Raw genomic sequence first — 25,090 nt, 5'->3', positions numbered from 1 at the left:
TCAATTACAACATTGCAACAAATCTCCCTCGCCACATTTCCACAAGCGCCCCTTTGCCATGGAAGCATATCAGCTTACAGCGACACAGGTGCTGGCTAGCTTTAAAGATGGCTCCCTGACAGTGGAAGATTATGCGTGTTCCTTGCTCTCGAGGATAGAACAGCGCGATGCGGCCGTCAAGGCGTGGGCCTACTTAGACCCCGAATATGTGATGAAGCAGGCCAGGCTTCTGGATCAGACGCCAATGGAGCAGCGGGGACCTCTGCACGGCATTGCAGTCGCCGTCAAGGATGTCATTTACACAGAAGGTAGCAAGCCTCTTCGGCTGAGTAGGGCTGTCGTACCTGCATCTGCTAATCAAAGTGTTCCGGGCCAGACATGCCCACACAGTTCAACTCGCCCATCTACGAAGGCCATGCGCCCAAGGTCGACGCAGCATCCGTTGCCATACTTCGCAAAGCCGGCGCCCTGTTTCTGGGTACAACCCGCCCCCTTCCTGTTTCTCACGGGGCATGGCGCTGACAGAACACCTCCACGACAGGCAAGACCACGACAACCGAGTTCGCGGCCACGACGGTGGGGCCCAAGACCAGTAACCCCCACGATCCCGCCCGGACGCCCGGCGGCTCCTCCTCGGGGTCTGGCGCAGCCGTCGGCGATCTCCAGGCCACCTTGGGTCTAGGCACGCAAACAGGCGGCAGCACCATTCGCCCGGGTTCCTTCAACGGCATCTACGCTTTCAAGCCGACCTGGAACGCCATCAGCCGCGAGGGACAGAAAATCTACGCCCTCCTCTTCGACACCCTCGGTCTGTACGCGCGCAGCGTCGACGACTTGGAGCTGTTGGCCGACGTCTTCGCCCTACACGACGACGCGCCGCCCGCAGAGGCGCCCTTCCAGGTGCGGGGTGCCAAGTTCGCTATGCTAAAAACCATGGTGTGGCCAGAGGTGGGCGCGGGCACCGCAGCCGCCATGGAGAAGGCAGCGGCCTTGTTGCGCGCGCACGGCGCCGAAGTGGACGAGATCGCGCTCCCGCCCGATTTCGAAGACATGCCACACTACCACCGCATCGTGCTACATGCCGAGGGCCGCGTCTCGTTCCTGCCCGAGTATCGCACCGCCTCCTCCAAGATGCACAGCTTCCTCGTCGGCCACGTCGAGAACGAGCACAAGTACACCCGCGCCGAGCAGCTGCGTGCCTGGGATAGTATGGCCGCGCTTCGGCCCAAGATAGACACCATCGCCGGCCGATACGCAGCCATCATCACGCCTAGCGTGCCGGACGAGGCACCCAAGGGACTGGAAAGTACAGGCAGTGCTAATTTTTGTAGTATCTGGACGGTAAGTCGCTATTGTATCATATACGCATGCTCGCCACATGAGACTAACTAGTTCGCAGGGTCTGCATACCCCAACAGTGAATGTCCCGGGGTTCAAAGGCGAAAATGGTATGCCGATTGGTCTGACACTTGTAGGTCCAAGATACCATGATAGGCATCTGCTTGCCGTCTCCAAATCTGTGGGCCAAATCTTCGAAGCAGAGGGTGGCTGGGATCGGACATCATCTCTGGGTGTCTAGCCCGCATCTTAGTCGTTGTTTTATGGCTCTTCTAAAATGCGCGTAGAAATGCCTAAATCAAATGAGCCGGTGCTACTGCGAGCGCTATAGAGGTTAATATAGAAGCGGAGAGATGTAACGGTATTTGGAGACTCGGTGCCGGATTTGGCGATTTAGCCACGGCATTCTATGGCGGCCTATCGCGTGTGTGGCTTTGAAGAAGGCACGAAATGATATAAGTGGCAGGCTCAAGCCGAATCCTGTCTGCGGTGAAGTCAAGATTTCCATGTCGACCACTCAGTAAGCCTTGGATCTGCCACAATGTTCAGCGGCGTGACTACTACGAAAGCCCTCTGGGCCCTACTCTCGGCGGCATGCCACGTCAGCCGAGCGGCGGCGCAATGTTCCCGTGACGAACTCCTGGCTACCGCCAACAGCTACCTCGAGGCGCAGGTCAGCGGCAAGACGGACGGTCTCCAAATCTCGAGCACCAACTTCACCTACATGGAAAACAACAAGAAAGCCGACCTCGCCAAGGGCCTGCTCAGCCAGCCCCTGAAGTTGGACTTGAACCGGTCCACGGCCGACACCGTCGCCTGCGCCAGCTACACCATGTTCATCACGACGACGGGCACAAAGCCCTACGTGGTCGGCACACAGATCCGACACCAGCCAGGCTCCGCGAACGGTACGGGTGCGACGGCTAGCATCACCATGATCGACACGGTGCGCGCGACGACGGGCGACCTCTTCTTCAACGCCCGACAAACGCTGTCCTACATCCAAAAGGAGGACTGGAGCCCCATCGCGGACGCGGCCCGCCGGCCAGGCCGCGACGTCCTGCGACATGCGGGCGACGCTTACCTCGACATGTGGACCGACGCGGCGGCGGCACCCTCGATCCCCTGGGGTACTGACTGTGAGCGCGTCGAGGGCTCGATGCTGACCCGCCCTTGCGGACAGACACTGCCCCGCGGTGGCAGCGCCAAGGTCAATGGGAATCGCCGGTACGTCATTGACGAAGTCATGGGCTCCGTCGACGTGCTGTGTGAGTTCAGCTCGCTCGGGGCGTGGCCTGATAGCCACGAGATTCGCATCGTAGACGGGAAGGTCAAGTATGTGCACACCATCACGGTGATGCACTAGTTAGAGCCTGCATGGACGGTGGCTTGGGAGATTGGAGTTCCTAGGTCAGGGGGTCCTTGGGTGGGTGAGACTTTTGAGGGCCGATGGCGACTTGTGTCTGTGGACATGATGCGATAGTAGTCAAATGGGATTTCAAGTGTTCTGGAACAAAGGGTATCTTACAACTTGGCATAATAGACTGCTGCATGCCTTCCAGTCCATCATTTATGTCAGGCCAGCCACAAGGCTCTGCAATACAGGTTGGCGACAGCCCATTTGCCACATCCAATAGTCTCGCTGCACTGAGCCGTTCATTGAAATCTCCGCTCGGGTCCGCATCATATCATGTCGAGAAGCCATGTCACCTAATGTACATCTCTCGCACATCTCAATGACGCATCGTTCGTCTTTTACCAGCGACTCGTCCCCTTTTGCTCGTCTCACGCCGAGTTCAGGTACAGGTTCGAAGCTTCGACCTCCCTAAGCCACAAGCCCCAAGGCCGCATCACCGTGTCGCGGGCCATGACCCGGGAGGCCTCTGCCTCCTCGGGCGACAGGAACTTGATAGGCTGCAGCGGGGCGTCGTTGTTACGGCTGTGGTAGGCGGCCTGGGCGGCCATGGCGGCGGACTGGATGGCGGCGTTCTGGGCCGTGTAGACGGCGCGGAAGACGGCCTCTTCGATGCCGCCGCCCTCGCCCGCGATGGCGGTGAAGCCGTGGCCGCGCATCAGCACCACCGTGGTCGAGTACTTGAATTGCTGGGCCAGGGCTGCGCCCAGGGCCTCGGTGCGCACCAGCATGTCGCCGGGGATGCCGCCGGCAGCGGTGCGGGCTGAGGCGATGTCCCAGACGGGCGACCAGTGGCCCAGAAAGCCGGCCATGTGGTAACAAGGCCGCAGCGGTACTCCGTTGATGGTGTAGGGCAGGACGGCGTCGGCGTGGCTGTGGACGACGCTCTGGACCGAGGGGTAGGCGCGGTACAGCTCGCTGTGGATGTGGCGCTCGGCGAAACCCTTGGGGGGCGCGGTCCTCGCCGTCGACGGGCGACGCGTCCTTCACCCAGTACTCGACCAGGTCGCGCGGGGAGGTGATGGTGGCCGGGGCGGCGTCCCGGGACAGAATGAAGACGTCGGGCTTGAAGGGGTGGCGGACCGAGAGATGGCCGTAGGCGTCCAGGATGTTGTGGTGATGCAGCATGTGGCTTCCGCTGATGAGCTTGCGGTGGATGACGCTCAGCGCGGCAGCTTCGAGGGCCTCTTTTTCCATCATGTTGATTGATCTGGATGATCTGGATGATCTGGATGATCTGGATGATCTGGATGATCTGGATGATCTGGATGATCTGGAAGGAGTGATGGTGAGGTGTTTGGTGTCTCAGCTTGGACATGTCTGCGCGACGTGAATGAATCAGTGCCTGTCATGTGACTTTGTTTGGGCACCAACCGCAATCCCCGGAGCAATGCCGACCTGGGATCGATTGAAGAAAAGAAGAACATGTCGGAATGGAGGCTCGCTATTTGCCATGGCATTTTCTTCCAGATGCATCAATTGGACTGCCCTCGATAGCCGAGCCGTCGGTAATCGTGCCAATGCCAGTACCGGCCACCCGCCGCTGCGGTTCGCCAAGCCAGGCCATGTCTTTGCTTCGACCGCCCATTGCGCCGCTGAGAATGTTTGAGCAAATATAAATATACCAACTTGCCATCCGGCCGTGTGGCTTGCGCTACTGGCGTGGGCCCGAAGCCTGCAGCCGCACCGCGATGCTCTAACCCTCACTGGCAACGGCGGCTTGCTCTCATTGGCTCGGCCTGCCAGAAACTTGCTCACATCCTCAAGTAGTCGGCCGCCATCTACAGCAAGCTCAACATCGACGAGCCTAGAAGGCAGCTTGGGTTGTACGGCGGCAGCAGCAGGATACACAGCATTACACGCCGCGAGAGAGGTGCAGCTTTCTAGTCTAGATGCGAGTATATAATCCTCGTCGTGCTCTCTATTTCCTCCATATACCTTCTACGTCGTTGCTAAGCACATACACTCTCCCTCTGCACCTGGTTAATACTACCAAGGCCAACCATGCTCTCAACAATCCTCCTCCTCTCCGCTCTGCAACTCTCTGCCGCACACTTCTCCATAGAGTATCCCATCTGGAGAGCTGATACTCTGGCCGAGAACACGACATACGACCAATGGCGATACCCATGTATGTTTTGTCCGCCCTCCATGCTCACGCGAGTTGAAATGACCATCCACTGATGTGCTGGATTTGACAAGGTGCCGGCGCCGCTTCCGGCATCGCTGGCAGGACAGAATGGCCGGTGCAGGGAGGCTCCGTGTCGTTGGGTCTGCATCATGAGTGGACCTATGTCTTCATCAACCTCGGCCTGGGCTCCAATGCCAGCAACTTCAATGTCTCCCTCACCCCGCAGTTCGTCAACGTTACGGGAAAAGGAACATACTGCGTCCCGTCCCTGAAACTTCCCATTCAACCGCGTGACGGCGACAATGCCACCGTCCAGGTCGTCACATCCGGAAAGTCTGGCTCGGCCCTGTATAACGTAGGTTCCGTCTTGAGGAAGAGCATAGTCAAAGGCTTCGTCGTGGTACGCTAACGACTTCTTCTGGCAGTGCGCCGATATCACCTTCCGCTCGAATGTCCAGCCTTTGTCGGGCGACAAATGTCAGAACAGCACTGGCATCTCCGCAGAGTACGTCGGGCAAACATCCGCGCAGTCGGCTGGCTCGTCTTCCAACTCCACCTCAAAGACTCCTGGCAATGCGGCGGCCCCAAAACAACTAAACTCGATCGCAATGGCAGCCTCGTTCGGGTTGACCATGGTATATGTGCTGGGGGTAGAACTATGAGATAATTCGACGCATCAACGATATAATTGATCGCATGTAGAAACAAGCAAGGGGTATCATTTAATAAGCGACTTTAACGATGTATAATGGGTATCGTGGAAATAGATCTGAGATAGTTTATCAGGACCCTTGATCACTAGAATAATCGAGCTCTCGGAAAGACTTCCGTGGCTTACATATTGCTTCATTGATCAAGTGTCGCATCTTTAATCAACTCGGCCATGACCTTGGCCATGGTGATTCGCTGGATTGGGTTGGGTGTTAACATTTGCGAGACCAGGACGTGCAGCTTGTCTCGCGGGTTCAACTTGGACTTTGCCTCGTTTACCTCGTTCAGCCACTGCTGCATCTGGGAAACGGCCGAGATTCCTTTGCCACTGTGGTGGTGGTGATGAGGCGTCCTCCGGTTGAGATCGGCAATCATCCAATACAGTTGCTTTGGGTGTCCCTGGCGACCTCGAGCGTCGGGAAAAGTGATCTTTTTGAGCACGTACAGCATCGTGACGCCCATGGCCCAAACGTCTGATGGGCTTCCACGCAGCCTTTTCCCGATAAACTCGGGTGGGACGTAGTACGGTGTGCCACCGTTCGTGGCCGCATCGTTCGTAAGCGTCGATAGACCAAAATCGCATAGAACTGCGCCACGGTCTCGGGAGTATAGTATGTTGGCAGGTTTGATGTCGTTATGTACTCGTCTCCTTTGATGTACATAGTTTAGGGCACCCGCGATATCCTTGAGTATGCGTACAGCATCAGTACGATCGCCTGTGAAGATGTCGGTCCCAGCATCTCGCCAGACGCTGCGAGCCGCTAGGTCTTTGCCGTCCACATGCTCCATATATAACGACAGGTATCGCGCATCGCCACCGTACAGCTTCACGATGGACTCGTGCTGCATGTCTTCTTGGCTGCGGTACTCGCGTAGCCATACATCGGCTTGGCGGATGACGTTCCTATGGCTGTCCTGCGACTTGGCATTATTTGGCCCGCGCGTTTTAAGAACCTTGACCGTGATGACACCGTCAGGAACATCGGAAACCTTGGAGTGCTCGGCAGTAAAGACGGTGGACGCCGCCGTGGTAGCAATTTGATTGCGCTTTGTCAGCTGGTATTGGTCAAGCTCGAGACCGCCCGGTATGGCGATAGTCTGGTCCTTCTGCACCTGCAGTAAGGCTTGGCCGCCTGAAATGGCAACTTCTTTAGACGTTGCAGCATTGGGGAGTGGGAAAACAAGAGGCTCTGCCATTGTTCGAGGATAAAATACAATGACACCGTCGTCGTCCTCGCCGTCTTCGGCATTGCAACGCTCGCGACCAACAGTACGCAACCTTTTCTCTGCAATACCCTCTCCGTCATCTTCCTCGGAGAAGGATCTCTTGAGAGATGAATTGAGGACGTCAGAGCCACCAATGGTAGCCGAAGAGATATCGGATGGATCCCGAGGAATCCATAGCGATGCAGCGCGTTTCGTCAATATCCTGAAGTCGATGACGGCTGTCCCATAAACACTTAACCTCCATGAGGCCGGGCATAGCTCCTTGACGTTGCCCGGTACCATCTCTTCTTCAAAATTGGTGTCGTCGTCGTCCCCTTCGGCAAGTGACAACTTTGCCAAAGTGATAGGAACATCCGAACGGTTGTAAAGTATTGCATTGTCGCTGGCAGGGTCGTAATAGAGCTCACACCAAATGGGGGCCGTGTCTCATCCACGCCACTCTCGCCAGGTATCCGAAGCGCGAAATTGATATCCTTATGGGTCTGAGTCACCGCCAACACTTTAGTCTCGGGCTTATCAGCAGCCGCCACCTCGGCGCGGAGAGCAAGCCATTTGCAGTTGTCCGACCCGGGGCTCACAGAGCGGCTTCTGGTCAGTGGCCGCACCAATATACGAATTCCATCGCTTCGATGCTTGTCATCGATGATGAGCTTGTCCAGTGGGATGGTGTCATCCTCAAGCGTGCCCAGATCCTCGGGGACACGGATACTATTCTTGAGCCGGCTATCTATTTCCGCCTGGGAGAAGGGCTCGGTCCTCTCCTCGGAATAGTAGTACTCGCCCATGGCGAGGCGAACGGAGTGACGATGTCTTTTATGGCATAAGGGTGGGTATAGGAGAGTGTACGTATGAGTGTGGGTTGGAGACTTCTGCTCTGGGGTTATAGGCAGAAATCGGCTCCAGATCTGATGGAAGTAAATGGGAAAGCAGAAAGGCTAGAAAGCTTAAATGGACGAGATGTAAGGGAAAAGACGGGAGGCCCCTTGAAGCTCTTCAGCTGGACAATATCACTGTCTGGAGAGGATAATGTCAGGTGGAGTGTCCGTAGGGCCTATTCTTGGTGAACACGAACCCGGAAGTTTGGAGTCATGGTAGCCGTCAGAAGTTTGGTGCGGCTGATGCCGCGCTGGAGTCGCCTGGCTACCTGCGACGTAGTAGGAATGCTGTAGCCTGTAGGGCAGGCCAGACCGAACGGTTCCTGTTGGCGCAGAGTGCGCCAGTCACTCTTATGAGGGCGCAGGAGGGCAGGTACGAGGATACATTTCAGTCGAACGTCGATTGGCCCTGATCACAGTCGGACTGGACCTCGGGGACTGTAAGATCGGTGGCACATGCGGGCAACTGAGACGGTGTCAATCCAATCATGAGAACACCGTGACTCCACCGACTGCTCCGCCATTTTGAAAGCGATCAATCTGCATCGCCCCTCGGTGGGCAAGCCTGCACTCAGAGGGCTGGCTGAGGAGGTGGGTAAGCTGAGCAAAATACCCGTCATCATGGCAGCGCCTGGCTGTGCATGAGGTGCAAACCTGCTGGTCCAGTTTGGGTCACTTAACCAATGTCCGCCTCGAGAAGCTCCCATGACACGGCAGCCGGAGGAGATGTAGTGTATATATAAGAAAGAATGGGTTTGCAAGTTGGCACGCAATCGCATGTAGGCTTGCCAAAGATCTCGGAAAGGCGACACACAAACATTGGAACAGCAACCAGGCCGGGTGACAAAACCAAGCTACCGCTAAATATCCGTAAGCTGGATAATAACTTCGATGTATACATTCTTGTGGCCGTTGGCAGTTGGTTCGATTGGAATAAATCGGTAGAATGAAGGCCAATGGTTCGCGGGAGACTGGCATTGCCACCCACCAACCACCTGGCCGCAATGTCGGAGGGTGCAGCTGCGGGCGTTGGGAGTGCTTCTATGAATAGTCCAGATCAGCTCTAGGCGTCGGGGTAGACGTCACTTCTGGTCACATCATTCTTTAACCAATCGCGACCAAGATCGGATGATTAGTCCACCCCCATGCCGTAGATTCTGGTCGAAAGCGTCGAATTACAAGCAGCAAGGAAAAGGTGTGCAGGCAAATGCAACCAACGCCAGGGATGCAGCATATTTTCAATCATGGGGGCAACTGCAATTGGCAGGATCAAGCCACTTATCATTCGTGTGTCAGACACATCCCGGTTGCAAGCCGGACTGATTGGCCAGAAGGGCAGAAAGAGGGGGTCCACTAGCAGTCTAGGCGCAGTAAGCTCTTGCAAGAAAGTCCCGTGGCGGCTTCCCTAGCGGCCCTACGAGCAGGTCAGCCCCGATTCAGGCCTGAACTCTCAGGCTGCGACCGACGGGGTGTCTAGAGTGTCTGAGAATGGGGACCCAGGCTCGCCCAACTCGTTGAAACCGCGCCCGGCTAGACTGTTCTGCGGTCATATCCTCCTCGTCTCTCCCCCATTTTCCCGGCAACAAAGGCTCGTCAACGTTCATCAGTCACAAAGGGATCCAAAAGGCAACGCGAAACCACCGGTCAATCACCACCGCTGCCGATAACCAACCCCCTAGCCAACTTCTTCTTCACTGAACGACACTGAACGAACACCGCCGAAATGGACCTGAACGCCTGCATCTAGATCGATGGATTTCCTACGAGCCCGCCTGAACGACACACACGACTCCCTGTATACAATACCTATCACGACCACCACGCACACGCAACATAGCCCGTCTTTCCCTTTCCAGTCCTTGTTTCTTTGTTTTTGACCTTTTTGCGCCCTTTGGATTTGCATTTCTCGCTCTTGATACCCCCGGATAGACATAGAATGGACGACGAGCTCAGTTGGTCTTGGCCTGCTTGGAAGTTTGGGATGAAGAGGGACGACCTCTTCTCCAAACTCCACGATCAGTACAACACTTTCCAGTCCACCATTCAGGACCCTGAGGCCTTCCACCACGACGTGTACGAAATCTCAAACTCCGCAAGCACCCCTGACGAGTTCCACCGTCTCTTGGCCCATCGCAGAGAGCAGCGCCTTCGCGAGCTGAATGAAGGTCTCGAGTCGGCCTCTCTCGAAATCATTGCCAACCCCAAGCTCATTGGTACACACCAGTGGCAATACGCCCTTCAACTGTTCCGGTCCAAGTCGCTGGACTCGCTGGTCAGATACTTTTCCTCATACCTTCCCGACGACCACCCATGGCACCAATCATCCTCCGAGGACGACGAGCAAAACGATGGCGATGCACACACTACAGTGTCCTCGTCAGATTCGGCTGTCGATATCATTGGTGAATACGACCACATCTCCAGCAAGCCATTTTTTGACGATGGCGACCACTACTTTATAACTGATGAGCCGCTTGCCATTACCACATCCGTTCCAGCGAGCCACCTTCCCCCTTCCCCCGATCCATGACCATGTGCTCCGACGATTCCTTGAGCTCTTCGCCTGTGAGCGACGATGCCCATGACTACAACATGGCCACCTTGACACCAGCCCGGACTTTGTCCTTCTCAGGGTCCGAGTCCGATGCCATGGTACAATCCGGCATGCTCTCGTTCGAGCACAGCTACGAGGAAACCTCGCAGCCTGACGACAGCCCGGTCACGTCAGTTTCCGATATCTCGGAGTCGAGGTTCTCTACCGTAGATTTTGACCGGCAAGATAAGCATGACTCTCGACATGAGGCCATCACGCCTGCAGAGTGTGAAGGTTCGGTCGAGGAGTCGGTGGAGTCGGATACACCCACACCCCGTATTGAAACACCGGCAGACTCGTGCATGTCTTTACGACCCTCGAGGTCGGCAACTTCGTTACGTGGAACATCTACCCTCTATGCACACGTACTGCAGGAGTATGCTCGGTCGTCCCGAAAAAATAGGCGAGATGGCAGTCCTGCGAGAACTGTCAGGAGGACAAGCCCTGAATTGGGGCGCATACAAAAGCCACTGCAAGACCCAATAAAGGTCAGGCCAAAAGGCCGGCAGCGGAATGATTGATGACACTTGGTGAACCTGTAAATATGCTACGATGGCGCTGTATATAGTCTTAATGCCACACAGATATATGTTCGACTATTGGTTTGCGCGACCAAAGTGATCGCGCAGTAGAGCCTCCTGAATGTTTATTGATATACGAAACACAGGGGAATCATCGACAAACGCCAGCAATGGTTCTAATGGGCATTCTAGCAACGGATGGCAAATCGAGTAGGCCAAAAGTAAGGCGGGACCCGTCGGCAAAGCCCATTACAATATATACGGCATAGGGATGAGTATCACGATCATGATGTGACTGGCCATACATGGTGTCATGTACATCCAGATCTGGGGATCAGATTCCTGGATCGAGTAATAGTGGAGAGTGATTCACTACAACCCCTGTAAAATATGCCCCTAGCGCTAAACCCCAGAGCCTAGGTCCCCTAGAACGGCGGGGTGGTCCAGATGCCAGGTGCCAGGCGTGCTGAGGACCCAACACCTAGGTAGCATCCAAGGCTGCTGGCTGCCCTTTACTTGCGCCGACTTGTACGTTTGTTTGTAGTGCATGGCAATAGAAAGTCGACGTCTAGCCATCAGGTTTGATCGTGAGGTCATTGACTTCTCGGTAAACCCGGCTTGTGAGGATAGGGGCACTTGGCACTGGGCAGAGGAAGATGAGGTCATGCGCTAGGGAAAGGCGCTCTTCCCCATGCCTCCTCGGCCGCTTTCATGTGATGGTGGCTTTGAATGACCATGGCCATCATCATCAATGTCAACCACCGCATGGCCTCTTGCAGTGGTTCCCTACATACCAAACACCGTCAGATATCCTATAAAAAGCGTGAAAGGTATCCCGATGATCTGCTTAACACTCATCACGCTCAAAAACTCCCTTGCCGCTGGTCTCCAAAGGATTAGCGACTCCCTCTTTCTGAACGACGACAAAGCTCTCGAATCCCTGCCCGAACCATACATTCCTTCAGCCAATACGTCCGATCCGGTCATCGCCGGAGAAGCCAGCAACGCCACGATGGCAGGTGACAAGAAGGAGACAATTCGAGAGAAAGCTACCAAACAGCTCCACGGGTCCGACAGCAACCCAAGCATGCTAGGCGATCCCATCAGTCTCAAAGCTGAGAGCAGCGGTACGAACCCGACACCTGACGAGGCGGGAGCTGTTCGGTCGTCCTCTTCTGGCAGCACAACCCAAGGCGGACCGGAAGCTCGTACCGAGAAACACGACAAACATGGCGGCGTTCACGATGGCCGCGGGAAAGAGACGTTACGCGAGAAGGCAGCTAAGAAGCTCAAGGGTCCGGACGCGAATCCGAGCCAACTTGGAGATCCCGTCAGTCTAAAGAACGAGACGAGCGATCACATACCCAGGCCCAGTGAGGCAGGGGCTCGACCGCGAGATTCCAAGTTGTAACATATCATGCCATTGCAGGCTCGGGGGATGACATTGAGGAAGTATCGTGTGCAACGGGTCTACAATATCTGACGTCGAGGTTGTCACCAGCCTGCGGAATCTTGGGGTCAGGACATGTTGGTGCCGTACGGGCCGGTGAATAATATCCTTAACGCCTTTACATAATACTTGTCAGTGGTGTCGTATCACCCATCGGTGGATGGCGTGACGTGCTTACAAATTACATCCCTTGTCTTTGCTGCTTCGACAGTCAACTGTATTTAAACACTGACAGCACTTGCTATTGAAAGATCTATTCTACCCTTATTGCTGTACATATGCACTCATTTCGGCTGTGCTGCACGTCACTCCTACAACCACACGACTCGATACTATCGGTTTTTTACAGCCAACGCCTCGTACGCATTTGATCTACCACCATGTCTGTACGTCATTCGGTATTACCTTGTGTCCCCTGTATTGCCCGTTGACAATTTGCTCGGCAGCAAGTAAAGAGCCTGGAGTACCAAAAGGATGGCAAATTTGTCCGCCCAGCATCGACGTTTCGCAATTTCGTCTCCAAGGATCCCGCCTCTCAATTCCCGGCCGAGAAAGACCGATATGCACTGTAAGGAGCATAGCCCCTTCGACGGATCTGCTTCCCTAGCTCACCCTTTTCCATTTGCAGCTATATCAGTGCTGGCTGTCCCTGGGTAAGTGGCACAGACCCAGAATCCTCGTGGTGCATAGAAACTCACAGCCACTTCTTCAAGGCCCATCGCACAACCATTGTCCGAGGACTAAAGCACCTAGAAAGCGTTATTGAACTGCATCTTGTTGGCAGTCTGAAGCCTCCTGCCGGCTGGACTTTCGATGGCACGTTCGGCTCATCGTCTGAGGATCCATTGCATCCGGGCTTCACTACCCTTCGCCAGTTGTATGAGCTGGTTGATCCCGGCTACAGCGGTCGCGTCACTGTCCCAGTGCTCTGGGACAAGAAGACGGGTACCATCGTGAACAATGAGTCCAGCGAGATCATACGCATGCTCTACACCGAGTTTGACGACCTGCTCGCGCCAGAGTATCGCGAGGCCAACCGACCCGGTGGTGGTCTATTTCCGGAACCCTTGCGGTCACAGATCGATGAGCTTAACGAGTGGGTGTACAACACAGTATGCCATAATTTCCATCATCTCGCCTCATCTTCGTCTTCGTCTTCATATTAGCGGGAATTCCTGATGTCCAGAGATAGCCGAGGCGTTCCGACAAAACATTACCCAGTCATAGATAGTATCCCGTGAAAGAGATAGCTAACCAAAAGAGGCTACAGGTGAACAACGGTGTCTACAAGACGGGCTTTGCCAAAAATCAAGAGGCATATGAGGAGAATTTGTACCCTCTCTTTGCGTCCCTGGACAGGCTGGAGGCCATTCTGGCGTCACATCCAAGACAGGCGTTTCTTTTTGGCGATCACATCACCGAGGCAGACGTACGTCTGTACACCACGCTGATACGGTTTGATGTCGGCTACGTGCCCGTCTTCTACTGCAACCTCAAGACTATTCGCCATGACTACCCGCATCTTCACCTTTGGCTTCGACGGCTGTATTGGGACCAGGGCGAGGCGACAGCGGGTGGTGCGTTCTACAAGGCCACGGAACCCTGGATCAAGTTGTACGGTGAGGGCTACGCGATAAGCCGACAGGCGGTGGTGACCCCCGAGTCATCTCTCATCATTCCCAGGGGTCCGGCGGTTCTGATAGAGCCCCTGGAGGAGGACAAAAGGCTTTGATTTGCCTTCGCTGGTGGCTTCTCGTATATGCTGGTAGTCCCGTGGAACCACAGTCGTGCAGATACAGGATCCATCAAGGCGTGGCTAGCTAATCGGCACAAATCGTATATTTGCCTAGTGTGCTTAGCAACATACAATAACCTGTTATTCATGGGAGCTGACAAATACAATATGACCGGTTACTCTTTTCAAGGCAAGGGGCGAGCTAGATCCCGGAATCACGGGTGTTAGCTGGTCCCAAGGAGACTGAATCTACAAATAGCGCCTCTTCTTCCGGACTCATCTTCTGAATTCGATCCTGCCATCGTATCGTTCCAGCGTTGTACAATTCACTTCAAAAACAACCACTAAATCCAATTGATCAACATGGCATCACTATACGACCAGTCCATTCCTGTGTTTATTAAGTACCTGCAAGGCTTCTCTGCTATGATCGATAAGGCAGTGACGTTTGCAGATGAGAAAGGTACCAGTCACGATGACTTGCTTAGTTACCGTCTCGTGCCTGACCAGAGGCCGTAAGTCACACATTCTCCTCTGTCCTGTTGGATCCCACTCATATTGGCACGGTCTCGAAACGCTTGCTCGACCATGTCACATCCGCACAAGGTTGCTAGCCCGCACTGCTATCATCTCTTCCCCTGATGCTCCAGATGCCCCAACAACGCCGATAATGCATTAACCATCCCGGTAGCCTCACATACCAAGTTCAAAGCTGCTGCAACACCCTTGTCTGGTTTATAGACCGGGCTTCTAGCCGTGAGCATGTCGCCATCGCCGATGACGAGACGACCATCGCTCAGCTCAAAGCGCGTATCGACCGGACTGTCGAATACGCGAAGAGTGTCGATGAGACAGAGCTGAACAATGGACCCATCATGATGCTGGACAGGTTTTACTTCCCGTCGGCGCAGACGTACCTGTCCGAGTTTGCGATCCCGAACTTCCACTTCCACCTTAGCACCGGGTACTGCATTCTTCGAACACAGGGCGTACCGCTCGGCGCCATGGATTACATGGCAAACGTGTTCCAACCAAGCCCAGAGGCATGAGCTCCATTTGGGTTCTGGCCTTTTAGTTCATGTGCAAGGAGACCTATGTATTCTAGCTACATGTCAATAGAGCAGCAAGATGTTTCTCCTCTCAAAGCAAGGATTTGAACAACCAACTACTAGAGGTGGGTGTAGGAAATGCACACTCATACGGTGAGTCTCACAGGTCATGAATGGTCTTCGAGGGCTGTCGGGGTCACCCGGGCAACAAAGGGAAGGGTTGCCACAATGTAGCCAACTTGCCCTTCCCCAACAATGGCAGCATCCCGAATATCTCCATCATCTCCAACAATAGAATTGATAGCATCTCGTTTATTTCGACCATCCCGGCTATGTCGACCGTCTCGTTCATATCCATGTCCGCCGTCTCGAGCATGCTCATGTCGACCATATAGACCGTCTCGAGCATCTTCTTTTCGCCGTTTATATACCGTCTATGAGAAAACTAGCCCCGACCTTCTCAGTAATCCAACGTCTTTGATGAAACGGGCCAGGCATCGGGCGGTAAAGGCTCCTCTCGAGAACCCAGCAAGAGTGATTTCGTCAAGCACCGATCTACCATTGCAGTTGTTGCATATAAAGCAATAGGCATCTAAGTCTCGCCCGATGATGATATCTTCCTGACTCAACACTCCCACTCCTGGCTCTCGAAGGCATTTCGCATCAGTATCTCTTATTGAATTTACAGGAAGGTAATTTGATCTCCGCAAGCTGCTCTAACCGAACATGGAGATATGCCTCAATTTATAGTCGAACATAAATCTAGTTAGTGCCGATGAGCGAAAGAACCTCATCGAATGGGGGAGATTGATCGTGGAAAGTGCGGAGTGACTCCAACCTCGATCAGTCTAAATAGCCACACCATTCCTATATATATGTTTTACTGAAGCTGAAGCCATCCGTAATGTAAAAAGAGATATTAGGAACTTAGTTTTTTAAAATTAATTTATAAAATTATTATCTTATATTTATATATAAAAGGGTTTAATATTTACCTTTATTTATTACCTTTATTTATAATTATATAATTCTATTTACCACCTCTAATGTAATAATAAAGGGAACTAGAATGTTAAGGAAGATTGGGAATGGAACCACGGAGTATTTACTTCATTTGTGTCTTGATGCGTCAAAGGATGTTGTTGTATTATGCACCTGCTTTGTTCCTGTTGACTTTTCTCTTGTCTGCGGTTTGAATTACCATTTTGTTGATGTTGGGGCTAGGCTCACCGCGTCGAGACCACAGCAGTGCCGGTAACTTCCCTAGCAGAGCAGCTGGGCACCATGGCTTGCTGTCTTACGTGTGATAGCTTTGTGTAAACAAGGCCCGTCTGAGCAGCCGCACGAACATCTAGTGCATAGAAACACCGTCCACAGTCAAATCAAGTCTATGTTGGAAGGCCGCGTTCTGGCCTACATATATTTCAGTCACAAGAAGCTGTTCCTCTGCCTACGTACATCCCATCCCATTCATGCTTCCTTCCTCCACCCCCCTCGGGTCATCCAACATCCACTGGGACCAAAGACTACATAAACCACCCTTTCAATCACCTACTGCCTCGCCATCATGACTCCGGATCAGGACAAGCAAATCCTCTTCGAAGTCTTGTTGATATCCAACCCACAGCTTGCAGGGGCAAGTGGCAAGAGATTGCACCACGTATCGGCTTGGGTCCTGATGTTGTTAGGTAAGTTGATCTACATTTTCTTTTCGTATTCTACTGCCCTTGACAGGCAAGTTATTGCCATTTTCACTCCATATACATTGTTTTCAACATACCTTACGACAAATGCTTCCCTCTTGACCCACGCCCCTTTTGTTTACCTTCCATATATCCTGACCATAACTTGATTGTTTCTTCCTAATTCATATCTCCGCTTGGATTGGATTATCAACAACCCACCATATCCTTCCCAGTTTTTCTTCTTTCTCTATATTCTCTCTTCCTTCCAGCCTGCCTTCCAACCCGGCGTCCTCCCCGCTACTCCTCCAAATCCCGGATCCGTCAACACCACTCACCACAACCATGTCTACCATGGACGATCTCAACATGCGTATCTTGATGCATATGCTCACAATGTACAACCCCGAGCTTGTTGGTACCAACTGGAAGCAAGTCGCCTCTGACGCGGGTCAGACCCAGAACATTGTGAAGCAAGTGGCTACCCAACACTGTAAATCCTGTTACTGATGAATACATTCGCTTGTTCAGAGTTTACACATCCTTGATGCCATAACTGACCATTATTGAATTAACAGGAAAAGATTCGCGGCCATGAAAAAGGAGTTCCAAGAGTACCAGGCCGCCAACAACGGAACCTTGAGCACGGCCTCCCCTTCCAAGAAGCGTGGCCGGCCCAGCAAGACTGCCAAGGCTGGCGATGCTGAGGAGGAGGAAGCCGAAGTCGACGGAACCCCGCTCAAGAAACAGCGACGCGCCAGAAAGACCAATGTCCCTGCCGCTGTCGCCAAGGCTGAGGCTAAGTCGGACGACGAGGCTGATGATGAGGTTAGTTATCTATTGTCTATGTTCACACCCCAAGCCATAATTGCCGAGCTAACTTGTCCGGCGCAATTAGGCCCTAGGTACTCGTCATGTGTCTTCCGACCTTGATAGGTCGCTTGTTCACCAACACGTCGGCGACATCAATCATAGCAGGAAAGGGGGTTCGGTATGTCTACTGGGGACATTTGATTTCGAGAAGACGCATTTGGAGATTCTGAGATACTCGAAGTAGGCTCATGTACTGGATGTCGCTGACATCAACCAATACAAGTCGTCTTTAACTGGTGAACAATCTTACAACGTGGTCGTAGTCCTTTCGTGGCACATGCTGCTCTGTAATCTGCCGGTTGTTCTTTCCCAAGCCCGTTAAATTGGACCTACTGTCTGGTGAATAAGGCCACGATATCACCGCAGCCCCCCGTGAGTACTCCGCAGACACATCAGCGATGTCCCAGAGCCGAGAACACGGGCAGACTCGCTAGGCGATCAAACCGGCAAACCGACATGGCCACGATGGTTAAGCAGCCCGTTTGTTGTTGTGTGACCGTGTAGGTTAGCCACAACTTGGAGTTCAACGGCAGGGCTCGAAGTAGTATGATGACTGGCCGGCAAAGGCCCTCATGTGCGACTCGAGATGGTAATAGGGCCATCGGATTGGCCCCGAGAATAATGCATGAGAGTCGTCAGCCCAAGGATTTGACGCATGGCTTCCGTGGCCAAGGCCTATGTATCTGCCTAGGGCTGAGCTTCGTGGGGGTACGGTGCCGGCAGATGGCGGCGGCGTTTGATGGCCAAGCCACGACGGGGTTCCTGATGAAATGACATATGTAAACACCACAGAGGTCCGTCCAGAAAGAGGTCTGGCCAAGCAGCCAAGTTGCATCGGCCAGTGTAACGCTGCCAATGAACAGGGACGGCGGACGGCGGGGAAATTGTGGGAGGCACACACGGCAGGCAGCCAAGTTCAGCACCAATAAGAAAGGCCGGAGATAATGATCAGACGAAATGAACATGTGTGTAGGTTAAAAAATAGAATGGATGAAAATTACATAGAGATTATTCCCACTTGCCGGATCGTTCCATCGCCAATCACAACCATGTACATCTGCATTGTCTTGTCAGCATGCCACTCCATCTCGGGACCGGCGCACAGAGTGCTGCACTGAGCGGCGCAGCCAGTTATGCTTATCTGTTTCACTGTAGGGACCGGATTCCCAACCCGGCCATGGGCTTGCATGGGCTCAGACGCCTGGACTGCTGGACTCGTCGGCGAACACCACGACCATCATAAATGATCATAACCGGCATCCATCCATCCAGGGTCTTCGTCGGCTATTATTATGTCACATAGTCTCCTAAAGCCGCCCGAGGTTTCAACTAGAAAGAGAGGCGGGGAGGCGGACGGGCAGGCAGAGGAAGAGCAATCGAACCGGCCGTTAGTGGACTTGATCAGCCTTGTACGAAAATAGGCACTCTTCGCCTACGCCTACAGACGCTAGGAGACGACTAGGAGTCGAGCTAAAAAAGAGCAAGAAAAAGAGGAGGAAGAAGACGATGAAGAAGAGAGCCAGAGAGCCAGACGCCATTGTCCCGTTAGCCGGCAAACAACGAGCTGCGCGCGTGCGGCGTGGCTGTGCCTGTGCCTGTGAGCAGAACTGTGAGGTATGTATCAAGGTATGTATAGGTGAATTCTATGTACTCGAGCTGTCACAATTTTCGATGCTTGAATTGCAAATTGGAATTTCCCAAGCCATCTCGGTTTGATCCGCGCTGGTGGGATTGCTGTGCCACGTAATCTGCCACCCACTTCTTCTGGGCGTGGTGGATCCTGCTCTTCCTCCTCCAGAAGCTCCTCCTCTTCTTCTGGGCCCTGCAGAGTTGGCATTACCAGATAGCCAGAAGCATTACCCATTGCCAGAAGCATTGCCCATTGCCATTCTTCAGTCTGGATGGCAGCTGCACCGCATCGCCGTGTTTCAACCAATGCCGATTATCCTCCGTCAATCGGGACTGCATACCTGAAGGGACCCGTCACCGACCAGCTTGCAGGCTTCAAGGGCCGACAGATGGGCCGAAAACCACTCCGCTGTCCCTGGGTCGGTACTTTTGGTCAGTAGGCTTGTAGGCAAACGTCAGAATACCTACATGGGGACGGGGTCGGCGACCACGCTGGCGGAAGGAAGAGAAACCCCCATAGCAGACCCGCATCTCATATAAGGCTTTGCCACCTACTGTGGAGAGCATACAGGGCTAGCTGGGGGGACTAGGGGAGTAGAAGTAGAAGCTGCAAGAAGAAGCAGCAGCCAAGACGGACCCGTTGTTTGTAATATATGGACACCGGTCAGCCGCACGCAGGCTTATGCACGTCTGTGAGTCTGTCTCCCTGCCGTGAGCTTGTCTGTCTGTCCGTCCGCCTGTCTGTCCGTCCGCGAGTCTGCCACTGTCCTGCCGGACGGTGGAAAGAACAGAAAGGACGCAGCCGTTGTGTCGTGGTGGCTGAAGCGTGTCATCTCGCCATCCGTCGCGACTCTAACCGCCAATCCTGAGCTCGAGGGGGACGGGACGGGACATTTTTGCACTTTGCTGGCATCGGCCCCGGGCTAGTACAAAGCAGGAGAAGGACAAGAATAGCCCCAAGCCAGCGGTCGACACGTATGTATATTACAGCTGAGCCTAACCAGATGCAGACCACCATCGCGCCTAGGCACTCTTTGGGATATGGATCGATGGCATCTCACGAGCCACTGCTATGGATTTTCTACACCATTTCGGGGTACAACAATACCTGGGACCTGGGGCACCCCAGCGAGATTGCTCCAACGACTCTGGCTGTCTGGCAATCCTCGACCAGGGTCCCGCCCGCCAGAATAGGCCGGCCTCCTTCTGGGCGTCTTTCCTCGCACACCACACACCACACCCGTCCACGCTGGCGCAGCTTCTGAGCTGCTTCCCCCTTGTTTCGTCCAGAAGACACCGGCCTTCTCACCTGCTGTGCTAGCCGGTCCGTCTCATCTCTCCGTACAGCGCTACCCTCCCCTCTCTGCTTTTCGCTCTTCCAGGGTAGGTGGGCGCATCGTGGAGCCAAAGCTAGCTCAGCACATACACACACACATACGTACATACATACACACATACATGTCTCTGATCTTGGGACATTAGACTAGGCCGTGCATAGATGCGTGCATATCTACCGTATTCCCTCTACCTCAGCTAAGCCTTGAGTGTGGGGACTGACGATCCGGAAATCTCACAATGGACCCTTTCAAGACTGGCCGTCGCCGCAATCTACGCCGTGGGTTATTTTCGGTATGCGGCTAGGGCGTTTGGTCACTGAGCCAGAACGAACCAGCCTCTCGACTAGAGCGGTGCAGACCGCTGTCTGCTCTGCTCATATGTATTGTGTAACCCTGACCGATGACCCCCGTTGCTGCCCCCGTTACTCCAGTCGATATATAGGCCTGCCCTTGTTCCTGCATGAGACTAGTTCGGCTGACGGAAAGACACTGTTGAGCTATTATCTACATATATCTAGACGTGACCCCCGCGACCAAGTATCTGGGGTTTATCTATCCCGAGCCGATATCTACCTTTGTTCTGGAGTCATCGTCCCATACGTTCTTCCAGCAAATCCCCCCTTCGCCTTCTATCCCGCACTTACACCAACAACATCGTACTCAACTACTTCCACAATGCCGGGCTCTTCTCGATCGCCGAACCCAGCGTCATCGCGATGCAGTCGCGCTCAGACAATCTCGTACGCAGACCTCATGAAACCCGACGAAGATTGGACCAAGCTTCCAGACGCTTCCGAGCGGAGGAAGATCCAGAACCGACTCGCCCAGCGAGCGTACCGTAAGTCTCTCCCAGAACCCGACCGACCCCGCTCCTTGCTAAACTGGAGTGTCCAGGCCGCAACATGCGGGACCGAACAAAGGAGGTCGAGAAGTTGAAGAGACAGCTACAGCAGCTTCAAGAGGGACAGGGACGAAGCGGCACACCGCCCTCCGAGGCCGAATCGTCAGTCTCTGGCGCAAGCAGCCCCTGCAGAAGCGACACGGCACACTCCAACTACTCGGACGCCAGGACACCACCCATGATTACCGCATCGGATTGGATGGGAAACTATCTCTGGTCTCAGACGGCCGAAGCACAGCAGGCCAACGGCCTGGGGCTTATGAACAATGGCCCTCAGGCCCCTACTTACGACGCACCCTCCTTTTTCCCTTCAGTGTCTTCCTCCCACGAAGTGCCTGTCAGCTCGACACCGCCGCCCATGGGCCTGCGAAGCCGTGCCGTGTCAACTTCATCCACCATGTCCTCTCCAGACCATTACCCGCAGCAGCTGCACGGCAATGCGCCGCCGCACATGGCCTCGTCGTCGAGGGGGCCCAGCCCCTCTCACGCCACATCCCCGTGGCCCCAGCCCCAACGACACGATAGCTACGACGGTCTTCAGGTGCCTGTGACCTCGGCACAGCCCAGCCCCTTGCTCGTGGACACGAACACGCACCAGGGCCATATGCTTGGCATGCCTCCGGCCGGCTACCACCACATGTACCCGAACAGGGAACACTTAGGTGTGCCACGCCCCGAGGCCGCCTTCCCGCTCGACGACGACATGACCCCGACTGCGACATACCCCACACCGCCCGACACGGATCTGGCCTGGTACCACAGCAGCCGGTCCGACAGCAACAACATGATCGGCCGCGCTCGCAGCCCATCGGCCGCGTCATCGACGTACCAATCCAACATGAGTGTTGGTGAACAGCAGCAAGGGCCGCCTGCTCTGCCCGAGACCAGCGCGCCACTTCTACACCTCGCGGTGGCGGGCGGCTCGATGGACACGCTGCGGCTACTGCTGCAGCGCTACGACGTGGCCATCAACGGGCTCGATGCGCAGGGCTACACGCCTCTACAGCGGGCGGTGATGACGGGACGGACGGACATGGTGGGGGTTCTCCTAGAGCACGGGGCAAGAAGCGAGACGCAATAGCAAGGGATTGGCCGTTTCCCTCTTTGAATGTACCATATACGATCTTACGCTTGTCGTTTTCTTTGCGTGAGCGCTGCATTTGGGGGTCTAGTACTGGCGTATTGTAGCATCCTGATTCCCGTGCGACTGTACACATCTATGACATTTACACCAGCATTTATATTTACATTTACATTCACATTTACCTTTATTTACATGCACATTGGAGTTTCTGGTCTCGAACAATGGACAAAATAATGATGTCTGTGATTACGTCTCATCTTCGTTCATGGTCATCCAGGGGCATTCTCTGCCAGTGTCGCTGGGCCTACATACAGATTCCTCCTGGCACGATGGGCCAAGAAGTGTAACAACAGCGCTAATCTGGCGAAGAGATGGTAGAAGGAAGGGCCGGTAGGGTGTCTGGTCTGACAAGTCGGGGAAAGGGGCCTGGACCCGGCTTGTCAATGCCCATCAGACGACTGCCAGATGATTTCTCCGCGATCACATCATCACCTTACCCTCGCTCACCGTTGTTGGGACTTGCCCGACCAAGACCCAAGACCTAAGCGGGCCCTTATTAGCCAGAAGCAGAAGTTGCTGACGCTTGGAATTTGACGAGACGTGCAGGTACTATGCAGTAGTCGGTGGGCCGATTCCAGAATCACCGGGGCGCCGTCTAAATCTCCAGGGGGCAAGGCTTGTACGCTAATTACAAACATCAAACCGCTATCCAGCCACCAGCCCTGCAATTCCCTGGCCTTCTGTGAGTCTTCTTCAACCCCTGGTCTCGAGTGCTGCTCGCGGTAATTTGCATAGTTGGCTGGCTGTAGGGCTGGAGCGAACTGCTTCTTCCTTCGTCCAGGGCTCCCAGGCAACAGCCAAACCCGGGCTGGTTCTATTTTTACTCCGACCTGCCACGGGCCGAAGCTGTAGGTCTGTACTGGCCGCCCGAAGCGGAGAACAAGTGCTCAGCCCCTTCAGCTTTTCCTCCGTCACCCAGGCCATGCAAGTCGATCAACCATGCTGCATTCCAACGACTGTGCCTTCTCCAGGCACCTGAAACCCGAGTCACAAATGTCTTCGGATCGATATATGTGGTCCATCGGATGCTGTTTACTGGCCGCCCTCGCGCGTTTCCCTCCGACTTTCGGCGCCCTCGCCGGCTAGTCACGGCTGGGCCCACTCGGCTCCAACCCCCGCCATGATAAGTAAGCACTCGACTTGACATCAACACTGCCTGCCCGAAACATCACTCTCTCTCAGCAGCTCACCACGCGCCTACCGAAGCGAAGGAAAACCATGGCCCCTGCAACCCTCCACTCCGCCAACCTGGCCTTCATCGGCGGCGGCAACATGTGCGCCGCCATCGTCGGCGGGCTGCTGGCCAAGGACATCATGCCCAAGGACCGCATCACCGTGTCGGAGCCCTGGGACGTGAACCGCCAGAAGATGGCCGACCTGGGCGTCCAGACCACCACCTCCAACAAGGACGCCGCCCAGGCCGCCGACCTGCTGGTTCTCGCCGTCAAGCCCCAGGTCGCCAAGGGCGTGTGTCAGGAGCTCGCCGCCACCTGGGCCGACGCCGCCCGCAAGGACCTGCCCCTGATCGTGTCCATCGCTGCCGGCATCACGCTGGACAGCCTGACCGCCTGGTTCACCGGCCCCGATGGCCGCGCCCCGCACGTCGTCCGCGTCATGCCCAACACGCCCGCCCTGCTAGGCGAGGGTGCCTCGGGCCTGTTCGCCGGCGCCGGTGTCTCGGCCGCCGAAAAGGAGTTGGTCACGTCTCTGCTCGAGAGCTTCAGCAAGGCGACCGAGTGGGTGGACAAGGAAGAGTTGATCGACGTCGTGACTGGTCTGTCCGGTAAGTCCGTCGTTCCCGGCCATACAAGGTCAACAGCACACCAAAAGCAGGGGCTGACATGACATGCATGCAGGATCTGGGCCGGCATACTTCTTCGCCATGGTGGAGCACCTGGTCGCCAGCGCCAAGGCACAGGGCCTTTCCGAGGAGCAAGCCATGCGCCTGGCCAAACAAACGTGCTTCGGCGCCGGCAAGATGCTGGTCGAGTCGCCCGAGACGCCCACGCAGCTCCGCAAAAACGTCACGAGTCCCAACGGCACCACCGAGGCGGCGCTGAAGAGCTTCGAGGCGTCTGGTTTTGAGGGCATTGTAGACAAGGCAGTCAGGGCCGCGAGTGACCGGGGCGAGGAGTTGGGCAAAATCCTGGGCCAGTCATGAAAGGACTGGTCGTACCTGGAAACTACTTGCTCGATTGCATCGGCGGCTAGGTCTCAAGGGACGCCCGCTGTACGCGTGGTATCGTGAGAGTATACGTTGGAAATGGCTGCAGCGATACTGCCTGAGGCTGCGAGGGCCCCAGGACACTGTTGATGTAAGCAAGCTAGCCAGGCAGGCTATCGGCACAAGGAGGGTTAGACAAAACACCAGGCAGTCTACAGTTTATGGGCTGAGGACTCTAGCTCTCAAATTCAGGTGCAAAGTGATGTCAGTCAATATTCTCATGTTGTTCGCCTGCTCTCTCAGGCTCTCGGGTCGT

The 25,090-nt window shown here is 54.7% G+C and overlaps 14 protein-coding genes across 14 annotated transcripts; 11 read left to right on the top strand and 3 right to left on the bottom strand.

Moving 5' to 3' along the window:
* Positions 1-58: 58 nt before the first annotated feature.
* PG998_007949 (uncharacterized protein) lies at positions 59-1,579 on the top strand (the record flags this gene model as incomplete). Its single annotated transcript, XM_066874765.1, has 4 exons — positions 59-340; positions 391-478; positions 542-1,341; positions 1,400-1,579. 4 exons carry the CDS (start codon positions 59-61, stop codon positions 1,577-1,579), a joined length of 1,350 nt encoding a protein of 449 aa, XP_066730710.1.
* Positions 1,580-1,879: 300 nt separating this feature from the next.
* On the top strand, positions 1,880-2,704 carry PG998_007948 (uncharacterized protein; the record flags this gene model as incomplete). Its single annotated transcript, XM_066874764.1, has 1 exon — positions 1,880-2,704. The coding sequence occupies one exon, from the start codon at positions 1,880-1,882 to the stop codon at positions 2,702-2,704; it is 825 nt and encodes a 274-aa protein (XP_066730709.1).
* A 419-nt stretch (positions 2,705-3,123) lies between these two features.
* Positions 3,124-3,952, bottom strand: PG998_007947 (uncharacterized protein; the record flags this gene model as incomplete). The annotated part of the gene is made up of 2 exons (XM_066874763.1): positions 3,124-3,670; positions 3,696-3,952. 2 exons carry the CDS (start codon positions 3,950-3,952, stop codon positions 3,124-3,126), a joined length of 804 nt encoding a protein of 267 aa, XP_066730708.1.
* Positions 3,953-4,756: 804 nt separating this feature from the next.
* Positions 4,757-5,545, top strand: PG998_007946 (uncharacterized protein; the record flags this gene model as incomplete). Its single annotated transcript, XM_066874762.1, has 3 exons — positions 4,757-4,883; positions 4,955-5,238; positions 5,309-5,545. The coding sequence occupies 3 exons, from the start codon at positions 4,757-4,759 to the stop codon at positions 5,543-5,545; spliced, it is 648 nt and encodes a 215-aa protein (XP_066730707.1).
* A 184-nt stretch (positions 5,546-5,729) lies between these two features.
* PG998_007945 (Serine/threonine-protein kinase ULK1) lies at positions 5,730-7,606 on the bottom strand (the record flags this gene model as incomplete). Its single annotated transcript, XM_066874761.1, has 2 exons — positions 5,730-7,151; positions 7,229-7,606. The coding sequence occupies 2 exons, from the start codon at positions 7,604-7,606 to the stop codon at positions 5,730-5,732; spliced, it is 1,800 nt and encodes a 599-aa protein (XP_066730706.1).
* Positions 7,607-9,632: 2,026 nt separating this feature from the next.
* Positions 9,633-10,226, top strand: PG998_007944 (uncharacterized protein; the record flags this gene model as incomplete). Its single annotated transcript, XM_066874760.1, has 1 exon — positions 9,633-10,226. The coding sequence occupies one exon, from the start codon at positions 9,633-9,635 to the stop codon at positions 10,224-10,226; it is 594 nt and encodes a 197-aa protein (XP_066730705.1).
* Positions 10,227-10,288: 62 nt separating this feature from the next.
* Positions 10,289-10,775, top strand: PG998_007943 (uncharacterized protein; the record flags this gene model as incomplete). Its single annotated transcript, XM_066874759.1, has 2 exons — positions 10,289-10,611; positions 10,664-10,775. The coding sequence occupies 2 exons, from the start codon at positions 10,289-10,291 to the stop codon at positions 10,773-10,775; spliced, it is 435 nt and encodes a 144-aa protein (XP_066730704.1).
* An 873-nt stretch (positions 10,776-11,648) lies between these two features.
* Positions 11,649-12,221, top strand: PG998_007942 (uncharacterized protein; the record flags this gene model as incomplete). Its single annotated transcript, XM_066874758.1, has 1 exon — positions 11,649-12,221. One exon carries the CDS (start codon positions 11,649-11,651, stop codon positions 12,219-12,221), a length of 573 nt encoding a protein of 190 aa, XP_066730703.1.
* Positions 12,222-12,640: 419 nt separating this feature from the next.
* Positions 12,641-13,992, top strand: PG998_007941 (uncharacterized protein; the record flags this gene model as incomplete). Its single annotated transcript, XM_066874757.1, has 5 exons — positions 12,641-12,646; positions 12,707-12,828; positions 12,889-12,913; positions 12,974-13,372; positions 13,531-13,992. The coding sequence occupies 5 exons, from the start codon at positions 12,641-12,643 to the stop codon at positions 13,990-13,992; spliced, it is 1,014 nt and encodes a 337-aa protein (XP_066730702.1).
* A 366-nt stretch (positions 13,993-14,358) lies between these two features.
* On the top strand, positions 14,359-15,044 carry PG998_007940 (uncharacterized protein; the record flags this gene model as incomplete). Its single annotated transcript, XM_066874756.1, has 2 exons — positions 14,359-14,510; positions 14,687-15,044. 2 exons carry the CDS (start codon positions 14,359-14,361, stop codon positions 15,042-15,044), a joined length of 510 nt encoding a protein of 169 aa, XP_066730701.1.
* Positions 15,045-15,240: 196 nt separating this feature from the next.
* Positions 15,241-15,453, bottom strand: PG998_007939 (uncharacterized protein; the record flags this gene model as incomplete). The annotated part of the gene is made up of 1 exon (XM_066874755.1): positions 15,241-15,453. The coding sequence occupies one exon, from the start codon at positions 15,451-15,453 to the stop codon at positions 15,241-15,243; it is 213 nt and encodes a 70-aa protein (XP_066730700.1).
* Positions 15,454-17,320: 1,867 nt separating this feature from the next.
* On the top strand, positions 17,321-17,783 carry PG998_007938 (uncharacterized protein; the record flags this gene model as incomplete). The annotated part of the gene is made up of 2 exons (XM_066874754.1): positions 17,321-17,554; positions 17,625-17,783. 2 exons carry the CDS (start codon positions 17,321-17,323, stop codon positions 17,781-17,783), a joined length of 393 nt encoding a protein of 130 aa, XP_066730699.1.
* Positions 17,784-21,240: 3,457 nt separating this feature from the next.
* Positions 21,241-22,547, top strand: PG998_007937 (uncharacterized protein; the record flags this gene model as incomplete). The annotated part of the gene is made up of 2 exons (XM_066874753.1): positions 21,241-21,403; positions 21,460-22,547. The coding sequence occupies 2 exons, from the start codon at positions 21,241-21,243 to the stop codon at positions 22,545-22,547; spliced, it is 1,251 nt and encodes a 416-aa protein (XP_066730698.1).
* Positions 22,548-23,828: 1,281 nt separating this feature from the next.
* Positions 23,829-24,771, top strand: PG998_007936 (pyrroline-5-carboxylate reductase dimerization-domain-containing protein; the record flags this gene model as incomplete). Its single annotated transcript, XM_066874752.1, has 2 exons — positions 23,829-24,393; positions 24,467-24,771. The coding sequence occupies 2 exons, from the start codon at positions 23,829-23,831 to the stop codon at positions 24,769-24,771; spliced, it is 870 nt and encodes a 289-aa protein (XP_066730697.1).
* Between the last annotated feature and the right edge of the window lie 319 nt (positions 24,772-25,090).

Source organism: Apiospora kogelbergensis (assembly GCF_038363985.1).
Source record: "Apiospora kogelbergensis strain CBS 113332 chromosome Unknown utg000005l_segment0_segment0, whole genome shotgun sequence".
Taxonomy (NCBI): domain Eukaryota; kingdom Fungi; phylum Ascomycota; class Sordariomycetes; order Amphisphaeriales; family Apiosporaceae; genus Apiospora; species Apiospora kogelbergensis.
Note: the sequence above shows the minus strand (reverse complement) of the source record. Positions and strands in the feature narration are given on the sequence as shown.